At 32.0% G+C, this 22,378-nt stretch overlaps 1 protein-coding gene across 5 annotated transcripts; it reads right to left on the reverse strand.

Annotated features, from left to right (window-relative positions):
* Positions 1 to 7: 7 nt before the first annotated feature.
* Positions 8 to 21,194, reverse strand: LOC119637766 (1-acylglycerol-3-phosphate O-acyltransferase Pnpla3). 5 transcript variants are annotated; one of them, XM_038034032.1, is made up of 9 exons: positions 21,007 to 21,194; positions 20,896 to 20,928; positions 20,471 to 20,765; positions 3,620 to 4,302; positions 3,363 to 3,529; positions 2,540 to 2,648; positions 2,377 to 2,465; positions 2,054 to 2,313; positions 8 to 474 (listed from the first exon to the last, which is right to left on the reverse strand). In XM_038034032.1, the coding sequence occupies exons 3-9, from the start codon at positions 20,628 to 20,630 to the stop codon at positions 176 to 178; spliced, it is 1,767 nt and encodes a 588-aa protein (XP_037889960.1). In that variant the 5' UTR covers positions 20,631 to 20,765; positions 20,896 to 20,928; positions 21,007 to 21,194; the 3' UTR covers positions 8 to 175. The 5 variants fall into 5 exon arrangements, 4 of the variants coding, with proteins under 4 accessions (XP_037889960.1, XP_037889959.1, XP_037889961.1 ...); XM_038034031.1 differs by having other exon boundaries at positions 20,849 to 20,928; XR_005247335.1 differs by adding an exon at positions 1,796 to 1,957 and having other exon boundaries at positions 406 to 474; positions 20,849 to 21,192.
* Positions 21,195 to 22,378: the final 1,184 nt, after the last annotated feature.

The raw sequence follows: 22,378 nt of genomic DNA on the forward strand, positions 1-22,378 counted from the left end.
TGTAAACACAATAAAGTACGCATGTTTTTACATAATATACATCTCTAAAAATAAAATACATTTTACTTTGATTAAATCGTTATGCAGAACTACGCTTCTCTTTTGTTAAGTTAACTTTGGTTATTCAGTTCATTTTTATATATATTTATATACTAAATATTACTACCAATTTTTTTTACTCAATATCAATGCATAACTCGTTTGGCACAATAATGGAATCTTGTTGTGTTGACACTAAGGTTAGATCGCGTTTATAATGATGATGTCTCGGTATTTCGTTTCTGTCGCTCTCGTTATAGTAGTGATCGGCTTCCGAATCACTAAATGGACAATTATCTTCTTCCGAGGATGGGGTCGTTCTGGAATCAGGTTCAATTTTATAAGTTGTATAAACAGTCGAAACGGTGTGAGAAATTTTACTGTCCGTTAAGGAATGTGCTGTGGATGTTGCCGTTTGGCGGTCAATAAAAAAGTCTGCAATAAATTGAATAAAACATTTAAGTAATAGAATTATAATATAATAAATGAAAAAATCTCAGAAAAAGAAGAACAAGAGAATAGGAATATAGCATTACAACAAGTTTACAAGTGTGGGAAGAACACTGACAATATATATATATGTATTTACATTAGGAAAATCCTATTTTCCATATGGATGTATAGATACGTTTTTGTAAAATGGTTGATGTTCTATCAAATAATTTCTACAAATATCCATGTGCAATTTTGATGAAATTTTTAGAATTATAGGAATTAAAAGCTTATATTGTATTTAATTAAAAGAAAATGGAACAAAGTCCATCGTATAACACTACGCTTAATATAGTTATTCATATAACGGCTTATCAAACGAAGATGTCATAAGGGAAGTAGTGGGAAAAGTGAACAGGTCCAAATCATTTTCAATTGCATTCGTCCTTAGGTCGAACCAAGTCAGTATATAAAATTTCATCAAAATGTCTTAGAAATTATAGCCTGTGGGTAAAATACAAAAAACAAGACGGACAGATACGCTAAACTCAAACGGGAATGTGATTCTAAATCTATCGCTATAATAAAAAGTGGGTTTATCTCAAATCCTTCTCCTGGATGTTTAACACATCCGCATAAAGGACGTATAAAATCAATGCTACTTGCAATCTAATTATTACAAATAATCTTATGCGACTGGTTCGAAATTGTCCGTATCGCTCTTTTTAATGTGCTTTGAAAATTTTCGTTTCGAGCATGCTGCAATATTTAAATAAAATTTATGCACAGATATGAGTTAATTAGTTAATGTATATTTTCTATATAATAGACGTTTGCTTATCAAACTTAATCCTGACATCGTTTTATGGGGAAAATAGAATCTTTACGGAGTTTTCATTTCTCCTCTTGAAATTATTAAGCGAATATTCAATTCTTCTGTACAATAACGTAAATTAAGGAAAAAATGGATAATTAGCCGAATTTATGCCATAAGTTAATATTAAAAATATGCAATCACTTTTTTGATCACCTATTATAAGAAAGTTTATTATTATTATTATTATTATTATTATTATTATTATTAGAAATTTAGCCAGAGAATAAATTCTAAGACTAAAGTCTTAAAGCACTAACATCTAAGGCTTTCGGCTTTATTAAAAACTCTACCGCACTTGAGATTCGAACCCACGACCATTGAGTTGCTAGTCGAGACTCTTGCCTACTCGGCCACTCAGGCGGATAAGAAAGTTTAAATATACTAAAGAATAGAAAAGTCACCGCTCCCAACAAATTTACATGTACATATATTATGTTTAAAATTTACCTCCATAAAATATTTTCTTTTTGTTTTAAGAAAAAATTCCAGTTTATGTATAGAGGAAGAAAACTTTAGGAAAACAAATATAAGGAACGCATAAAAGGTAGTCAAAAATTAGGATTTAAAAAATATCTTCGCGTAATGCAGACGGTGTAGGTATAATGTGTACTGCAAATGAATGAATTTAAGTGATAGTAATGAGAGAATACAAATAAAAAATTACAAAAACAAAAGAAAAAAAAAAAGAAAAGCTACTTCACTAACCTGATTCAATACCATTCCATTCACTAAGGACAGCATTGTGATGATGTTGATGAGGATTGGGATGATCTTCAATCGAACCTTCGTATTGCTTCAGGTCAGTCGCCAATTCGATATTCTCGGTCATATCAAAGATTTCAGTAACTTTTACTTTGTTGGTATGATCGTCGGTGTAATAATAGGCATATAAAGCATCGTTGTGAGTAGTAACTTTCAGAACGTGCTCATAATGATCAACATCATCTTCCAAGGGTGGTGCGCCGCTACATAAAATAAGTTAATTAACGCATTTTTTAAATTAAAGTCCTTTTTTGTATTCTATTTACCATTCATCAACTAGGATAGATACACGAGGTCCATATAAGCGATTCGAATGTAATAAACCGGTTGTATCGAAATGAGGAGGATCACAGATCTATAAAAATAGATGTATTGTTAAAATTAAGAAGAAACTTATTCGGGAACTCGGAGAGAAATCGCTTTACTGACCGTAAATTTATTAAATAAATGCACTTGTACACGGTTATTGAATTGATTTATAAGCTCTTCCACTAAACGTCGCATTTGCTTTGTAAGTCTCGGGGTCACGGTTGTAACTCTGCAAGAGGGAAAGGAGGAGGGTTTGTTTTTTTTTTGGTTTTTTTTTTTTGTTTTTTTTGTTTTTTTTTTTTTTGAATAAACAGGAACTAATTTAAATAATGAAAAACATTTGCAACTTAAGAGAAGGAACGAATTTATAAAAAAAAAATTTTCCCCTTCCCTCTACAAACGAAAGGCCTATATCTCTAGCAACGGGAAGTATAAATCTTAGCCTGAAAAGATAGTGATGACAAGCAGCTTTAGGTCTAACCACGCAACACAAAGTGCCGGGTAGAAAGACATCCAGTGCAGTTTATTTTTGGTTGCAGGAAGACGTTATGAGTAAGGTCCGTACAAGTATCGTTGGTCCGGATGACAGCACCGGCAAGAATGTTCCAAAATTTATTATATATATAAATATATATACACATATATATTTTATTTTTATTAATATATTTCTTTTATAGTGTGATATTTACAGTTTATATTACAATAATAATACTATAAAAATTCGATAAATTAAAATTTTTTAACACGCTTTTTAATAGGAATTAGCCGGGTTTATCAGAGAGATTAGAAGGGGCTAAATTAAGAGAAGAAAACTATTTTGTGTTTGTTAAGCTGATGCAAATGTTTTTCTAAACGGTTTTGGTAGCTGCTTAGCCGTTCTAAAATAAATTTTTGTTTCGATGCACATTAGTAATATTTCATTATAAAACCGACAATTACTTACTTATTTACAGTGGCCATTAAAAAATCCATGGGTACAGTGGCCGGCAGTGATAATAATTTAATACCACGATGTTTGAATAACCAATTGGCCAAGCCCTTATTAGCCTGCTCTATATAGTCTTGTATAACATCTAAAACAGTCTGTGGCATATTGGAAGACAAAGCATCCTAGTGAGTAAACATAAAAAATAATACAAATTATTTTTATCGTTTTTTAGAAGGAAATGTGAAAATGTGCTCTTTTTTGTGTATCCATACTTTTCTATGCTTCTTGCATTCTCTGCATTCGGGGTCAAAGTCTTGAGGTTGAGCTACCGTCTCCGATACAACAAAAGTAGATTGTACAGCTACACAGCGTCGACAATTGATTAAATTGTTACGATGCAAAAATTGCAAGGCATCATCGAATCCTTGTTGGCAAAACTTCGAAAGAAATTCCGGTCTGGGTGGGAACAGTATACGAACGAAACGATTAATATTCTGACGAGATATTTCAATGCTTGTGTTGGCCCAATTTAAATGGAATAGCTGAGAACTTTGATCCCGCGGGCAAATGTCGCTTTCACCACAAAACGGTGATACGGTTATTGTATTCTCATCCAAAATGGGTAAATTATCAGAAAAAGCACCGTCCATATAACGAACACCTCTGAAACGGGGGGGCAATATGCCAGAGAAACCGGGTATAAAACATGCGCAAAGTAATGCTTGCAGTAGTTCATCGCGTGAATTAAATTCCGAAACAATCACGTTTTTTCCATCATATACACGTGTCATTGAAATGTGTAAACGTCCACTGACGCGTTTATTAGCATCTTCAGGTAAATGCTTTTGTAAACCTTCAAATAGACAAGTCTGTATGTTAAACGATGGACTAAACGGTCCTAGAGAATGACGACGTGCTTCATTGACCACGCGAAAAAAATCGGACGTCATACTACCTGCAAAAGTATTGTAAAAAAGAACGATTGAATATACTTTTCATGCAAATGTTTCAATTTGCTTATAATTGTTTATAGGGTTAATTTGTTTTTGCACAATATTACAATATTCCTTAGATTAAATGCATCTCTTTTCAGTTACTATCTACCTACGGACTGATTCTCCGTATGATATCTAAAATTTGTTTCTACGGCGCCTAAAAATTTTTCGACAGGGATATGCCGTAGACATTGCATTAATTTTTTGTATCCCAAAATTTCGCAATCTGGTATCGTTAATGTTTAGAAACTGATGCACAATATTAATTTTAATTCAAACGTATCTAATTAGCGGATTTCTGATATTTAATTCGTTAAATAAAAATTCGTACATCGATTTATATGCGAGGTGGATTATCGACACGGCAGCATATGCACCAGCCTGCATATCATGGAAAATGTACTCTTTCTTTTAATTATTTATCAATTATTATTATTTAGGTAATTAAAAATTGTTCAAGTGTTTCCTTTATTTAAAATCAGCGCAAAAATTGCTTTCATCATTTACCCAAATATATGTGATATATCGCTTTGGAATTTGCACTATTGAAATAAATAAAAGGTAGAAGAAAGGTTGCCAACGACGACATTCTTTCACCATCGGTCTGCGCAATTTCGCAATAATAGATGTGTGACGATTTTTATCAAATTTCACGTTTAGTTGTATTGCTCCAATTGCCTAACAAAGACCATTAACTCTTTCAAAATTTTTGGAAACTTCATCAACTGACTGCTAAGATGTCGAGTTCATAAAAATGATGCGTACAGCATCGATATTATTTTCACTTTTTCGGATTCGGTGTTTGTCAGAAACACGTATTGATAACTACGTATATGCTGCTGGCTGGAGTTTTCTCAAAATACGTTCAATATTTTTATCTTAATGACAAATATTTGAAATTGCAAAAGTCGCAAGTTTGGAGGTTAAACGATGAAAAGAAGAACCGTAATCCAACGTGGCTAATAAATGGATTAGAAGTTTTTCTAAATGCTTATGTTTGACCATAAAAAAAAATTAGAGTAAACTACACTAGAGAGTAGAGTAAAAAAATCGCACACACCCCCTACATTTTGACTTAAAATTTAAACATTTATTAAATTAAATTTGCAAACATAACTTAAATGAAACTAAAGTACACACTGTTAGTTTTTGAAAAACGTACAATATGCTTACCGCTAACCTCCAAAATTATTACGATAGCAATAAAACAATAGAAAAACCCAAAATCGCTCGCTTCCACAACAAAAACATATATTAATGCGATAATACTGAATTCTAGCCTGAATAACAAATTCCCTTTAATTTTTATGGCATAAATAGATTTTTTTACAAAATTTTACGGTACTTTTTCCCATTCTTTTGTAATTGCGATTTGAAGCTCTTCGAGACTCGTAGACGCCGTATTTCCTCCGGCTCCTATTCGTTTTTTCAGCACATCTTATAAATGCCCAATGAGATTGGGATCTGGGCTTCGAGCAGTTCACGTCTTAACCGGCACATCATTCTTCTCCAAGTACCGACGCACGACGCACGACGCACGCCAAGTACCGTAATACGCTTTTTCATGCATGAAAATACAATTTTCGCCGATAAATCTCGAAAAAGGCGCTCCATGTTCTTCCGGGATCTTTTCAATGTAGCGTTGGAATGGACGATCGATGAACACAAATTCGGTATTCGCTTTCATTGATATGCCTCTCCAAAACATGAATGTGCCATTGCCATATGCGACACGTTCAGAGATACAGCACGGTGCGAAGCGCTCACCGCGTCTTCGATAGACTCTTCCCCGTCGGTCGTTACCATGAAGACATATCTTGTACTCGTAAGAGAACAGTAATACTTTCCATTGATTCATAGTCCAATTTACATATCCTCGAGTGAATAGGAGGCGTGCTTGTCGATGGGCTGGGGCCAATTGCAGCCATGTTTTTGATCTATGCGTCCTTTGGTTGGTCAGTCTACCGAATGACTTCCACTCCTCCTACTTTCTGGAGCTGCTACCCTAGTTGAACTGCATTCAATCGGCGATTCCGTAATGACGTCGTAATAAGCAAACGATCATCACGCTGTGCTGTACATATGCTTTCGTTTTAATGACTTTCTCTCAAAACGAAACGTTACATGAGCCGCTCAATAGTTTCATGTTAATATTTGTATAAAAAAAGAAACAAAAGGAAAACCGCTATTTTGTTGGATTAGTGACTAGTCATTATCAGAGAGAGAGAGAGAGAGAGAGAGAGAGATTGGTCAACAGCTTATCTTTTATCATTTAATTTCAATCACATTTAAAACATATAGAGAGGTACGAAAGGGTTGACAGATTTCGTAAAATTGATTTATTTATTTACCGTTATTATTTCAATTGTGCGAAAATTCTCTTTAGCTTGCAGCGATTTCTTAATAACCCCTACACTCACCTGTTCTTTGCTTATCGTGAACCTTCTTCTAAGCTCCTCTATCGAAAATTAAATCAGCATTTATTATTGTTTGGTAGATTATTGATAAAAATATATTACCATCTTAGCTATTAGGAGGATGTTCATTCTCAAAACTGACTGACTCGTCCATATACAATTAAAGAAAGTAAATTGCAAAATTTCATTTCCCGATCTCGAATACCAAAAAAACACAGCCTAAATCGTTACGTCAACCACACGCGAATATAACGTTCAAGGAATCTTAGATCCGAAATAAATATATAACATATTACAATAAATTTGCGAACGAAATTCTATCGAAATGATTTGCAAAATATAAATAGTTTTTGAATTTGTACAGCGATAAGCTAAACTATTTGCCAATTAATTTGTATTCAACAACTTTTGGTATTAGCGGTTTGTGAGTTCGTTTTCAACTGCTGCTGCTAGCAAAAATTTAAGTAAGTACTACAGTCCGCTTGAGTCAAAGAAAAAAATACATGGCATTAAAATTAATAGCCATTCTCTCTACACAATGGCACGTTGCGTAGATATTAATAAAAATTAATTTTGGCTTTATGATCTGCAAGGGAATCGGTAAGCTGAAGTATACACTGAACTATGGATAAATTTTTAGATATTGAGAACGATTCTACATTTTCTTTAAAAAGTTGGATTAAATAGCCTTTCAACTTTTGTACGGCAAAGCCTGATTTGAATGGTCGAAATTAATTCTCCAAGTCAATTATTTTTGAAATGATCGTACAAAAATCGTCATGCAACTAACAACAACAAACAACGTCTATAATTCAGCTTTATTGATTTTAGCTACTGACAAAAGTTCGCCCTGTTTGTCGGTTTTTAAATTATAGCGAAATAATGAAATGTTTCTTATCACATTTTAAAGAAACTCATTAGAATTATTCAATGCATGTAACGGATGCGTTTCGAATTAAACAATAACAATAACAAAACTGTTTATTTGTATAATTAAAGTTTTCAAATTTCATTTGAAAAGAAAAAAAAAATTCAATGATAAGACAATTAAAATACAAAAAATAATCTAATTACGTAGTAATAGCGCGTTGGGCTTACATTAAATAAATAGCACGTAATTGTTTACGACTGCGTGCGAATTGAGCTCATATGTCATGCCCGGCCTTAAGAAAATTTTTGCAAAATTGAAAAGCAAAGTAAGCAGCGTAAGTATCTTACGTATTCATTATGCATAAAGCAAATACGGCTCCTCGTTGCCATTGATCGAGAAATATAAACAATCGTAAATTCTTTTCCTATAACGAATTTTTTAAAACTGATCCAATCCAATCCATTTTCAATAGGATTCACCTCGGCACCAATATAAAATTTAGCGTGTAAGCGTTTGCGTGCATATTCTACATATTTCGACCTGTGGATTGAACACAACATTAGTTTATTTCCAATAGATGTTCTGGGAGAAAAGATTGCTTGTAGAATAAAAAAAACGAGTAAGAACATGGTAGACGGGCAATGTCGACCTTTATATACCGTACATAATCATTATTTTTATTGTAGAACACAAAATTATATATTGTTTTTATGTAAAGACATATTTTTCATGTGCGTATTTATGGGAAAGCGGCCAATTTAATCCTCAGATAAGTCAGGATCCAAAAATAGGCGTAGATGGTCTAAATTTCGTAGAGTTCATTTTTGTATGAAATTACTATAATACTATGGGTCAATTTCGATAACCACATTTTAAAACGTTGTCTTTTCTGCTCTACATAGGATCAATTTTCATGGATATTGTTATTAGGATGGGATCCCAAACATATACTGTGATGGTCAAAATTTATTACAGTTAATTTTTTTATGTTCAAGTACTAGTATTATATAATTTTCATCGTGAAGTATTTATTTAAAATTATACCTTTTTGTCGTACAAACTACAGTTTTTGTGTTATATAAGAGGGGGTTCAAAAATTTTCTCCGGTCCGTCCAAAGTTTTCATACCACTTTAAAATGGCGAAATACTACTACTTAGCTACTTTTGCGAAGAAATTTTGAAAATTACAATTTTTACCATATAACGAATTTTTAGAACAAGGCGTTATAGGGAGAGTGATTGAAAAAGTGAACCGATCCAAACCATTTTCAATAGCGTTCGTCCTTGACTCAAAACAGGTCACTGTACGAGATTTCATCAAAATATCTCAAAAATTGCGACCTGTAGGTTGAACAGAAATGTACATGGACAGACATCAGACGGACAGACGGGCTTAGCTCAATTAAGATTATGATTCTGAATCGATTGGTATAATAAAAGGTGGGTGGGTACATCTTAAGCGCTTCTGCGTATTATATACGCCCACCACAAGTGTCGTGGAATATAAAAAGTAACTTCAAGGTACATGTTAAGAGGTAAGTAAAGAGCGACATACGCGTACTGTAGCAATATAACTTCGTATAGGTCCGTAGACGGTTTACACGTTAAATATCAGTAAAGTAATGCCATAAATAATTTGTTTTCCTTAAAAAACTATTAGATGAGCGAACTTTCTGTAACACTTAATAGTCGCGTCGTTCTATTTTTAAAACAACATATTTAAATTTATTGAAATGGGTGTTTGTAATTATCTTTTTTAAATTTTCGCTGAACTTTTGGTTGCTTGCTTAGTGATAGACATGATGGTGTGTTTGTTCACTTATATTTACAATTACTGTTAAAAATAAAAAAAATAAAAAAAAAAAATGAAAAAAGTACTATTTTCTAAGTAAAGTTCGTCAAACTATTCCAAGGCTACAATATTGAAAATATTGCCTTTGTCAGCAGCTCTTTTTTAAGCTCGTCACCTGTTTTTAACAAGTAGACGAAAGTGTTAATAAATTTCTTATTTACTGATTATCAAGGGCAAAAACATCTTAATAGTTTTGTTTACAAAACTAAATGAAAAGTGTACCCAAAATGAACTTGTATTTCAGAGTGAATGAGTGCAATTATAGCCAGTGTCTTTATAATTCATATTTCATTCATGACTATTTCACATGACTCCCTTAATTTTCTTACGATTTCGTTTCTTTTCTTATAATCTCCATATCACTACTAATTTTTTAATGAAACTAAATGCTATCATCAAGTATTAAATAATTAAATATTGTTTTCGAAAAACAAACAATCATTTTGGGGATATTTTTCATAATATACGTACATATGTACATATGTAATTAATTGCTTAAGCCTATCTCTTCTCGAATTTTCCGTATAATTGGGCATAGCTAGAGTCTGCATATATATATACTTGTTCGAAAAATTGAGTATGTAGATTATTGTGCATAAGTAAGTAAAAAACAAGACTGCCAGCAGAACAGTCAACTTAACTGTTATAGCACGGAAACAATGCAACATAAAATTTCTTTATCCCTATTTATACAAGAGAAGAAAGGCGAACCAATGCGGCCTACAGTTGTGTAAATCAAGAGGCACGCACGCCCCTTTCTTTATGGAAATTTACCCACAACTTTTATAAATGCGTGCACATACGTACATACATATACACGACGGTATATACACAATAGAATAAATACACATTTTATAATCAAATAAAACGAGTTTTTAAATAAAATAACGTACACATCAGCAAGAAAGAAATATATATTCCGTACGTACGCGTAATTGTGAGCGTAAGGTCCTAAGATTTTAACTGAAGTGTCGAACGAACTTTATCTGTGTAATAAAAATATACGTATGTACAAAGCGACATTTGAGTCCGTTTGACTTTCAATAGAGGATGAATTTTTAATTTTACACAAAAACAGTTATAAAAAATTATTATAAAGTGAAACGAAACTTGAATTTAATTTACGGAGATTATAGAGCACTCCTAGAGATTCATAATTTCCCAAAGAGATGGTTACAAGACGAAAACGACTTCATAAGTTTTATACAATTTGTTGAAAAGCCTTCTATCACGTATTAATTGTATTGAAAGCCACAATTTTCTCAATATCCATGCATCGAGGATAATTAACAATAATTTACCTGAAAAATTAATTAATTTATTGCATTTATACATTTATTTTTACATGTCACATCATATCAGATATGACAGCCCATCGTTAGAGTGATCGATGAAGTTTTCCATGGTTTTTACTATTATTCTACTCATCTCCGAAGGATTAGGAGAATAAATATTCATTTTGACAATACGTTTGTAACGCCAAAAAGGAAATTTCAGAGACCACATATATTCTCAATCAGCATCAGTCGACTTAAGCATGCATGCCCGTTTGCGCAGGCATTCTCCTGGGCACAAAAATGAAGCTCTCGGCATCACATTTGGCAGCATCTTTGTAAATTCTTTCACGAAAGTTCGGAAAGGAAAAAAAGGCTGATATTTCGCTCATTAGTCATAAACCGCAACTATGCAACTATAAAAATTTGAACATATATCCTATGGATGGTGCTAAACCATCAAAAATGGAAAAATTTGGACCCGTCTACGCAAAATTGTGGTATATCAGTTTTCCATATTGTTGTAAAAATCGTTATAGCGCCCTGAAGCAAAGTTTAGAAATCCCACAAAGTACATACGTTCGTGATCGGTGTTAAATTTACATAAATCTAAGCACATCCGTCTGTTCGTCTAACCACCTGGCCGCCTTGTCCAGCTGTACTAGTACCTATAGTAAACATTCCCGAAGTTCCCGAAAATGAAAATATCGACTATAAATGTCAAAGCTCAAAGGGCATGCCTACAGCGCAACAAAAATTGCGAACAGTTTTGCTTTCCGTGTTTTTTGCTCGTTGCTCGAACAACTGCAACAGATACACGATATAACTTTGTAGATTTATTCTAGAAAAATAGAAAAAATTAGCCATGCCCACATCCAATGGAAATTTAATAAATTTTTTTCTTTAGCCTTCTTTAGGATAGTGGTGATAGGTATAACCGATTCGGTCATGGTCGAATATAATTTTTTCACTTGTTATACTCAATCTATGCATAAATATCAACTGCCCTCGATTTCGTCGTGTTCCTGTAGAGAAACAAAATCATGATAAAATTTGTGCCGGCTGACATTGTACGATATCAGCAAATTTAACACGAAAATGTGTTTATTATGGAATCACAAGACAGGAAAGAGGGGCTTTTGGATACATATATGTACATAATGAAATATTGGACACTGAAACTTTGTTAATACTATGTAATACTTGATGATCAATTTAATAGTAAAGTAAAACCGAAAACAATTATACACGATCTTGGCCAATTTTTTCTATTATCCATATATGCTTCGTCCGCAATCTTTGACTATAATGACCCTTGCCTTTCACATTCGACATGCATTTTTTATATTTGACATACATGCGTACATAAATCAGCAACACCTTGTGGATGATTATGCATAAAGTTTTTCTTCTCTTAACAGAGGCGTACCGTTGAACCGATTTAGCTGACCTTTAAGTGCAATACAATGATCTAATTAAAATGAAATATTAGCCCAACCTTAACTTTGTTTTAAAGTGAGCCTCATTAATATTGCGTCTTTTCGCTCGACAAAATATAAGCACTTGTTAAACCTAGTCCGTTGTCCAAACATAAAAATTTATTTTACTATTTTATACTACTAGAAAATACATATTGAAATGCGAAAACAAAAACAAACAAAACATTATTCCAGTATACAACTTACTCCAATATACAATTAACTAACTTCAGCAACTCAAAAAACCTAGCGTCATAACTATTGGCTGAATAAAAGGCTCCCATATAAGGAAGGATACGAAGATAAAAATGAATGTTTGGTGGGGTACCCTTTTGGTTTAATAACGTTACATAAGACTATTGACATATTTTTTCTTACTCCATTCCTCTTATAGTCTGTTTTTCAGGTTTTGGGCGGAAGGGATTGAGTGGTCTCGCACATAGCAGTCAATTCACGGCACATATTTTTGCTGGTGTTCATGGTGATTTGTGAAAGAGGATGAAGCACTTTGTGGCAGTTATATAAGCGGGACTTACGGGACTTGAGGTAGCTATCTTAGTAGAATTTAAATGTTACCGAAATACCAATTTTATCCACTCTTTCTTTCCAATTTTCCTTGAATATCCTTACTACAGTCCTATCCATAAATACCAATTTTCCGGCTCCATTGGCCAATGCATACCAGATTATGACATAACCATTGCCATGTCCGCCGTAAGCCATCGGTACAAGATTTTAATAGGAAGCTAAGACTAGAATTTTCGAGGGAATACGCCCAAGTGGTTGGTTAGAAAAAAATGAATTTAAAAACATGTTTTCTCGCAATTAATTTTTAATAACATGCTGTTTTTATCTACGTATCTTTCGTTAAATGAAGAAAACCCAAGATCACTGACGCTATGTTTTTTTTTTTTTTTTTTTTTATTCCAATATGTATTCTCGAGTAGTATGAAACAGTAAAATAAATTTTTGTATGGGGACAATGGCCTAGGTTTAACAAGTGTCAACTTTTTTTTTTGGAGCAAAAAACCCCCACATTCATAAGACTCATTGTACGTAGAAACTCTTGAATTAAGATATTAAATAATACTAATATGTTCAATACATAAAATTAGAAGTGACCTCTTAATTTTATCTGACAAATAACGTTAATAATAAAATTGTTGAAAAAAATTTGAAACCTGCAATTATTCTGCGTTGCAAACATTTAACAGATCTAATAAATCGCCCTATAATGTTCGTAAAAAACTGATGTCATTTAAAAGTCATTCATATCCAATATATACATGAGGCTAAGTAACTTAGGATCAAAGAAATCACTCAATTAATTTGGATATCTGTAGCCATACACATACATACATATATATATATATATATATAATATTAATTAGTCATTGTAAGGTTCTTAAGTACCCTTCAAATTTTTGATAGAAGCGCTAGAAACAGCAAATGCGCTCATCAATTGGTCATCATTGGTTATTTCATTATGATAAAATCTACAGTTTACCTATTCTTTTTACGCATACAAGCACTTTCCTCTCAAGCCTATTTATGCGTAATGCTTATTAGTTTGTGTGCGGCTGGCTGCATGTGACCGTAGCTATAGGGAAGCAATAATCATGTGATTCTTTGTATGTACACATATATAAAAAGTCCCTGAAGCCAAAGTCGTCATCATCAAATTAAACGACAAGAAATTTCATACCCCTTGTACATATGTGTGCTTGTATACGTTTTATGTTTCCATGTATGGGACGACGATTATAGTTTATTGTTGATTTTGTGTGTGTGTACTATATGTTGTGCCGTAATGTTGTAAGAAAGATAATGCCGTTAGCTACAATCAAATCATATACGCATGTATGCTTGCATTCACTGCCCCGAACACAAGTGCAGCTTTGTTATCAGCGTCAGAGAAAAGAAAACATTAGTATGCATGTATAAGCATATGTAAAGTGTGTGAACATTTTCCGGTTTATTATATATATACTTGTATATTTAGACTATCCTCTACCCTGAGTAATATTGTTCACAAAGTCTCTAGTTGGCACCTTTCTTTTCTATTCCCATTTCTCTTTTCTTATAACTCACATATATAAAAACTATTTTTCTAAATAACACGGTGTGTTTTTCTTTTCATATTTTTGTTATTTTGAAAGGAGGGGAAATATTATAGCCAACAGCTGGTATAACCTTAATCGATTATATTGAGACGAGGGACAATAGGCGCATATTATTCAGCATTATCCAGTGTTATTAAAGAATAATAAGTGCCTATCCGCATCCATATTTGAGGAAGAAAAATCCTTTCTTAAGTACAGTTCATCGTCAAAATTGTATGAAATGGTACACGAATAGTTTTTGTAGTCACCGTATCCTCCAGATTTAATCCCCAGCGGTTACTATCTGTTTGCGAATTTCAAAAAAGATACACATTTTGCATCGAATTAAAACTCGAATGAAAAACAGACATTTTGAACTACTCGACAAATCGATTTAGTTGGAAAATACTAAAATTTCGGAAATTGATGGACTCGGGCTATTAAGCTAAATAAAAGTTATTTTGAAAAATGAAATGCAATTCTGCGAAAGAAAATTGTATCGTTCTTATTAATCGCATTGGTAGGAAAACCATTACGTTTTTCTTGATATTTAAAAGAAGTCTAAAAAAAAATTGCAAGGACCCCGTAATTTTCATGAAGAAAATTTGCTGCAAAATTTTACATGACGTTTGCTATACTTTACAATAATAATAAAATAAAAAAAAAATCGAATTCTTCAACGTTTCGTTTTTTAATTCCTTTTTTATAGTAATGGTTCGCATGGTGATCCATTTCGAACTTCGATCAAGGACCCTACTTACTTACTCTACAACACAGACTATGAAGGAATGATAGATATTGTATGCGCACATATTAACAGATTTTTGGCTCTAAATTGCGGCTTCTTATCTTCGTTTTGTAACTGTGACAAGTCAACAACAACAAAAGGGAGACGATCAATTGGAAGAAATTGGCATATATTCAAAACGACGGTAGTTCTAGTGTTAAGCCTTCGTGCGACTTCATAACTAGGTGGGGTTATTTCTAAAAATCATTTAAATTATAGAAACATCTTTTAGGAATTCCCTGTGAAAATTGTATATAATAATATAATGTGATAGGTACATCCATGTACGTTAAAATTCCTGTAAGCATTTGCTCGAAAATCAAGTTATTCATTATTAAAAAGCATTCTTTTGTTGTCGCTGGCTTTGCTAGTGGTGTGTATTAGTAGGTTAGTAATGATAACTTCAGGGACCCCTTTAATACTTTATTTTTTTTGAATTTGCGCTTGAATAAGAAAAAAAAGAACAATGAAAACCTTAAGATTATTTCTAATCTTGTAATTTCGCTGGCAAATACTTACAAACGCAAATCTAGAAATATAAATTACTCATGCACACACTTGTGCAAACGCACTGCTATGCTTCAGGTTTATATTAAAGTCTTACATTAACTCTGTGTATTCAAATAAATGAGTGTCTCTATGGGTGTAAACCTTGTATTAATCATTAATAATTAGGATTTTTTAATGATTTCTTTATTATTATGATTTTTATTCAGGCAGCCTTTGTTTTGTTTTTTATTTGACAAAAATAAATAAATAAATAACTGACGTCAACTTCAACTGATAGTGAATACATTTATTGTTGATCAAAGTTTTTCATTTTTTTATTTATTTATTTTTTTCCCCCCCGTCCGATTTCATGTACATAAGTTTTGTAGGCATGTGTGCTTTAACTATAACAGCTGCACACAAACTGTTTATTGTCATAATACAATACTTTTTGTTTTGTTATCAATTTAAATACTATTTCCTAATAATCAGTAAATCAGTCATTCAACGCGTCAGCAACATAAAATTAAGCGTAAATAAGCGCATTCACTTACTTACAATTTCATATATGTATGCAAGTTTCACTAATAATTAATTTCGTTTGTAGTATTAAGAAGAAGATGAAGAAGAAGTGAAACAAGCAAAAGAGATTACATTCACAGATCAGGGCGAACCAAACTCAACCTCAAAAAAATATATAAAAACTGCAGATCATTATGTTAGTTTTTCATTAATGTGATCGATACTTGGCATGGATTATTATGGCAACAATTTGAATACTCATTATATGTACGTTTCGCGGAGCTCACCATCATTTCCATATTCAACACCAAACAAACCTTGCGAAGTTTTTGTAAAACGGGATTTTGGACACTATCTTCTTTTTTGCTGGATGGACATCTGTTCTGAAATGATCAACGACTATTTTCAATTTAAATTCAATTAAAATTTGGCTCGAATTTCACGAGAGCGCAACACAAAGGCGTAAAGTTCTTCTTCTTGATCAACATGAAATTCCAATTCGGCTTAACGAGGCGTTGGCCTAGCACTGTGAATGGAGAGTTCAGCGTTCAGATCAATTTTTGGTCAAATGAAATCCCTAAATCCATGAACGAGTCAACATTTTCCGATTTTTTACTTAATTCATATATAAAATGACAGTTTTACATTCTCGCTAACTTTGGAATAATTTTAAACCGAGAAAATCCCAATGTCCAATCATTAATTATTCAATTATTCAATGAAAGAGATTTCAACTAGTGTTGGTTTTATTTAACTCTAACACCGCTTGGATCAGATGAGTTATGCACATATGATAACTAACTGAGTTTAATCGGCAAATCTCAATGTCGGAAATTGCGTAAAAATAGGCAAAAGATTAATATTTAACGGTTAGAATCGTAAAAACGAAATACCAACTCTTAGGATTAAATGAATGATTGATATGAATAAATCCTGAATGAAATATATTTGTCTATTTTGTTTGTCTAAACTTTTATTTATGTCTCCCTATATTCTCGTCGCACCAATAAAAGAAATTTTTCTTTAAAATATATCCAAGTCGATCAGCCATTCTTCCTAAAGAAAACAACTTTTATTTTTCTTTTTATATTTATGAAAGCTTCCTTTGAATTTTTTATAAAGATTCTTTTAAATTTAAAGCAAAAAATATAGGTAACAATGTTAAAACTACTCTGAACTCTACTCACACTGCAATAATAGACGACCTTGCCCTACTTTGACCTATCATTTAGATTGGGCGTCCAACAATTGTTACCTGTTTGCATATTTCAAAAAATTGCTCCAGAGAAAATACTTTGAATTATATAATGAAGTGTATTTAAAGGGTCTCGACACATTTTTCTATAGAGAACGCATCGAAATGTCGGGAAAGCATTGAACTGATTTTATTACTACTAGCGAGGATTATGTCGATGAATTATCCTAAATCTCGTACAAACAAAACTTTATTTTTTACTTAGTCCTATGGCTTATTGATCGATACATCAGATAAAAAATAACGTCAGTACATTTCAATTTTTTTTTCACGTTTCGCACTTTGACGCTTAAAACGATTCAGAAATCGCACCACTTGCATTCACTTAACAAATGATGAGTATCCAAGATTCGGCGCTTACCAATTATATCTCCTTCCTCATGTCTATATTTATTTGTTTAATGATTTTTTTTCTTTTCCTTTTGCATTGCGAAATGTCCACATTTACAACCCGTAAACCTCAACCGTTCACAAAAACGTGACAATTACGTTACGTGAAAGATGAAAGAGAGTAAAAGAAGAAGAAGCAATTTATATGAAAAAGTACAAAAGTCAAGTGGATACAAACGTATATATAAATACGAATTGTACGATATCTAAGCATTATCTTTTTCAATTTCTAAGCGAAAATGTAAAAAAGATGCGAACGAACTTTCGACTGACTACAGATAAGAACGCGAATGAATAGCAAAATAATGCGTATAAGAATAGATATGGAATCATGATAAAATTGGACTAAGATACTAGAACGAAAATCTGATGCGGATGGGGATAACGATATGTTTTATATGTAAATTATAATACAATTTTGTACTCGCATTTCCATTCGCATTCGTATAATTATTTGAAATTATAAATAATAAAATTGCTTTCAAGGTCATTTCCATAGGAGATATAAAAGCACTTAATTTTTCCTATTTACAAATGATCTTACTTTTTTGGTACATGATTTAATTTATGCAATCGTTTTCCACAGACAACATACAACAGAGTTAATAAACGCAAGCATAGATACCTTTTCTATAATACAAAGTCCAAATTGCTTTGAAATATGTTTGCCAGCATAATACCACAAATGCTATTATTTGGGTCATTTTAAAATTTAAATTTTGAAATTGCAATGTATGTGCCACCAATTTTACTGATTCACTTTCTTCTTCTTTCTTTCTTTATTTATTTATTTTTTTTTTTGTGTGTGTATATGTGTTTGCTAACTTATGCATAAATATGCGGCATTGGTATTTTCCAAAGGGTTATTTTTTTCTGTCACTATTCTACTTTAGCTTTAGAAACTACATACAAATCATCATTTTTAATAATCAAATCAAGGATTATTGATACGACTGAGAACGCAGTAGTATTTTGCTTCTTTCAAATAAATTGGCGGCGATGCTAGCAATTAATTTTTCAGTTCCTAGGCTCAGTCTTTTATTAGGCAGGAGAAAGCAAAATTTTTGAAATATTTTCTTTTTGAATACTACATGAGGATCCTGTCAAATTGTAAGTCTTCTCTACATAAGCAATGCCACAACATTACTGTTAAATTTATCAGCAAAGTTCTTCCAAGTTTTTTTTTTATTTACAATAAAACATCAAAGCAAAATAGTATTGTAGCGCCTCAATTTAAATAGCAACCAGCTTATTAATCATATGAAGAGGCAAAATAAACTGAAAGAAATTAAAAAAAAGTGCTTTATCAGTTAAAAGAGAACTTAAACACATGAAATGTGCAAAGGCAATAGGCCGGCCAGTATGACAATAAAAAAAACTCAGCATGTAGTATACTTTCACTAATGTACAATGTACGTTCGAAGTATAACGAAAATTCGTAAATATTGGACAACAGCCACCAATTAGTTAATTAGCAAAGTGGAGATTATACTCTCATATCATTATAATAGATATCTGTCGATCGCTATGCGCCATAATTAATTGTGGAAAACTTGGAAGCACATTTAACATTACACTCACAATCTGTAGCATTCATTTAAACATCCACTGAAATTGCCAAGATCGTTTATCGATCAAAACAATGAATACTTTGTGGGATCTCCGATGGTGAGCATCTCTGGGCGTCGTTCAAAAAAACAAAAAATAAACATAGTAGACTATCATTTGCGTCATTTATAGCTAATTTTCTGCAATCGGAATAAATTTTTCACAGTCAGCGCAATGAGTTCTTCCGCTTTCAGAAAAAATGAAATATATATAATATATAATTACATAATATATAAATGTTTTGGTTTCGCGAATAAGTTTTGAAAGCGGGCTGTTCTTGCTGCCGCCGAAGTTAAAAGTAATAATTCATTTACACCAAGAAGTTATTTGCTGCTCGCCTCTATCCGTAAAAAAAAAAAAAACTGTCGAAAGCTTTTATAGAGAAACCACAATTACGCAATAGAAATAACTTGTGGATACGTAAACATAAACATGCGCGCATGCAGAGCAGGAGGATCAAGTTGATAAATTATTTGAACAAAACATGTGCTTTTATATACAAAGACGTACCATTGTGTAAACAAATATATGTGCTCATATGTGTGCTTTGACATAAAACTTTTGTTTGATTATATTGCGTACTATTTTTTATGACTCAATAAACGAAAGACCAGCCCCCTTTTTTGGCTTTAGATTGGAAAACATGCAAACAAACGTATCTTTTATGCCAAGATATAAATGTTCACGCATAAACTCGGACATGTATTAAATAGTTCACATAAAAAAATAGTTAAAAAATATACTGAATGTTTAACACTTTTATACATTTCTTGACGAAAAATAAACAAGGAAATCTTAATCTTAATTCAATTATCTTTTATAGTTATTAACACAATATGAACTTCAGTTTTTTCGATGCTATTAGCCATGTATTTTTGAATGTTCCCATCTTACAAGGCGATCATATTTATATTATACTTTCTTTCTACATCATAAACTTCAATAAAAAATGTCAGAAATTGCTGCATTTTTTTATAAATTTTGTCTTTTCTGTCTTACACGAAGGAAAACGTTTAAAACGAAAGTAATTTTAATTCCGTCCTATATGTGCATAAAACAAACCAAAAGTTCAATTTCACTTACCCAACGGTAGATCACATAACAGACAACATGCCGCCAAGGCTCCAGCCGACGCACCACCGATTTTTTCTAATAGCAAATGTGGTGCATATTTTTTAAAGCACACAGCTACACCAACGTGATAAATGCCCAAAAAACCGCAACCAGCAAATGATAGATTCATAATACAAATATATTTACGTTTCTTAATCTGTTTGTTAATCAATAGATATGCAAATCCTATGTATCACAAAAGTTACTGTAAAAATATATATATCACAATTTTTTTCGTTTTTATTTTCACTCTAAGGTTTGTTTACTGTAAAAATTAAAAAACAGAAAATTTGTCAAGCAATTAATATTAAAATCTACATTCAGTTTAAAAAATACAACAATAATTACACTGCAAAAGAGTGCTTGTGATGATATAAAATTTTGGATTTTGTTACTTGAAATATATCGCCTTGGAAGTGAACAATCACCTATTTTTGTATTTAAAAAATCGAAATAAAATATGTTATTAATCATTAATATCTGGATTTTGTGAAATATTTACACACATTGGGTTTTGTTACGATTTTTTAACGAGTATACCGATGTACAGTTTTATTACAATTTCACTCTTAAATCTTCTCAACTTTATTCTAGAAATATTGCGTCAATTAACAATTTTTTTTAGTTTTTTGATTCTACGCACTCACATCAATAATTAAATAAACTGTCGTTACTTGTTGTACTGTTATTCGGAACTTTATGTCTTACTTGTTCATTGCATTAGAGCAGCTATTTATAGATTTCCCTAAATAATAGTTTGTTTTTGTTCATTACAAGTCAAAACGACAAACAACGAGAGAGAGGGAGACAGATGGAGCATGCTAGAGAAAGTCAAGAAAACACACATTGTTGTTGCCACATGTTTAAATCGTATCGTGTCAGGCTGTTCAATATGTATTTTAAATCGAAAACTAGACGTAAACGGGCTGACCGGATAACTTTAAAGCACAACGATACGTTATTCCCGTATTATTATATAAAAAAATAATATAATAATGGTTTAAGAATTAAATAACAAAGTTAACATATATGTTAATAAGAAATATATGAAAACCACACATTTTTTGATTAAATAATGAATTAAAGAATGAAGAAAAATGAGTTTAGACGAAGAAGTATATTCAAAACTGAGCATAAATCGTCTTTATCGCTTGGTTTTCAGTTCTTACAAAATAATATGGAGTATCAACTGAAATTTTAAAACGCGTAACATAAAGAAGATTTAAATTAACACAAAATAAATATAAATTAGATAAATGATATCAAAATCTAAAATAAATTATCTTCACTTATTCTTCCGCTTTTTTTTCTTCTTGCTTTATTTGTGAGCATAGGTGCGTAACCGTGATTTGCCGATTTGGAAAATAGAAATAGTCACTATTGTGCTTAAGCGCAATGAAGCTTCGATTATATTCCCACAAATTAACTAAACAATTAGTCGTCACAATAAAGGTCTCGATTTCCTGCGTTAACATATCATTTTATAAGAAAAAATAGATAAATTTATGTATACGTAAACATGGTTTGAGTAGTAAAATACACGAAATCAACATACGGATTACACTAGTAACGGTAGTAAGAAAACCAACACATATCAATACCGAAGTTGTATAAATTTTGTTAATCTGGACATACAAGATAAATCTGATTGGCTTAGGGGACAAGCACAATGATGCGTTATTCCTTTTTCTGGATTAATAAGTCCAAAGTGGCAACAGACTGACAGCTTGCGCTCGCCAACGCTGCCAGAATATTTGATGAAAGAAAATGAAAATTATAAACAACGATAAAAAACTAATATAAAGGCAAATTGAATTTATGACTAATTAATGAAACGAAGAATCCAGAAATATAAGAAAGCAGCGCATGGAAGTGGGG

This window comes from Glossina fuscipes, unplaced genomic scaffold (genome assembly GCF_014805625.2).
Source record: "Glossina fuscipes isolate IAEA_lab_2018 unplaced genomic scaffold, Yale_Gfus_2 61, whole genome shotgun sequence".
Taxonomy (NCBI): domain Eukaryota; kingdom Metazoa; phylum Arthropoda; class Insecta; order Diptera; family Glossinidae; genus Glossina; species Glossina fuscipes.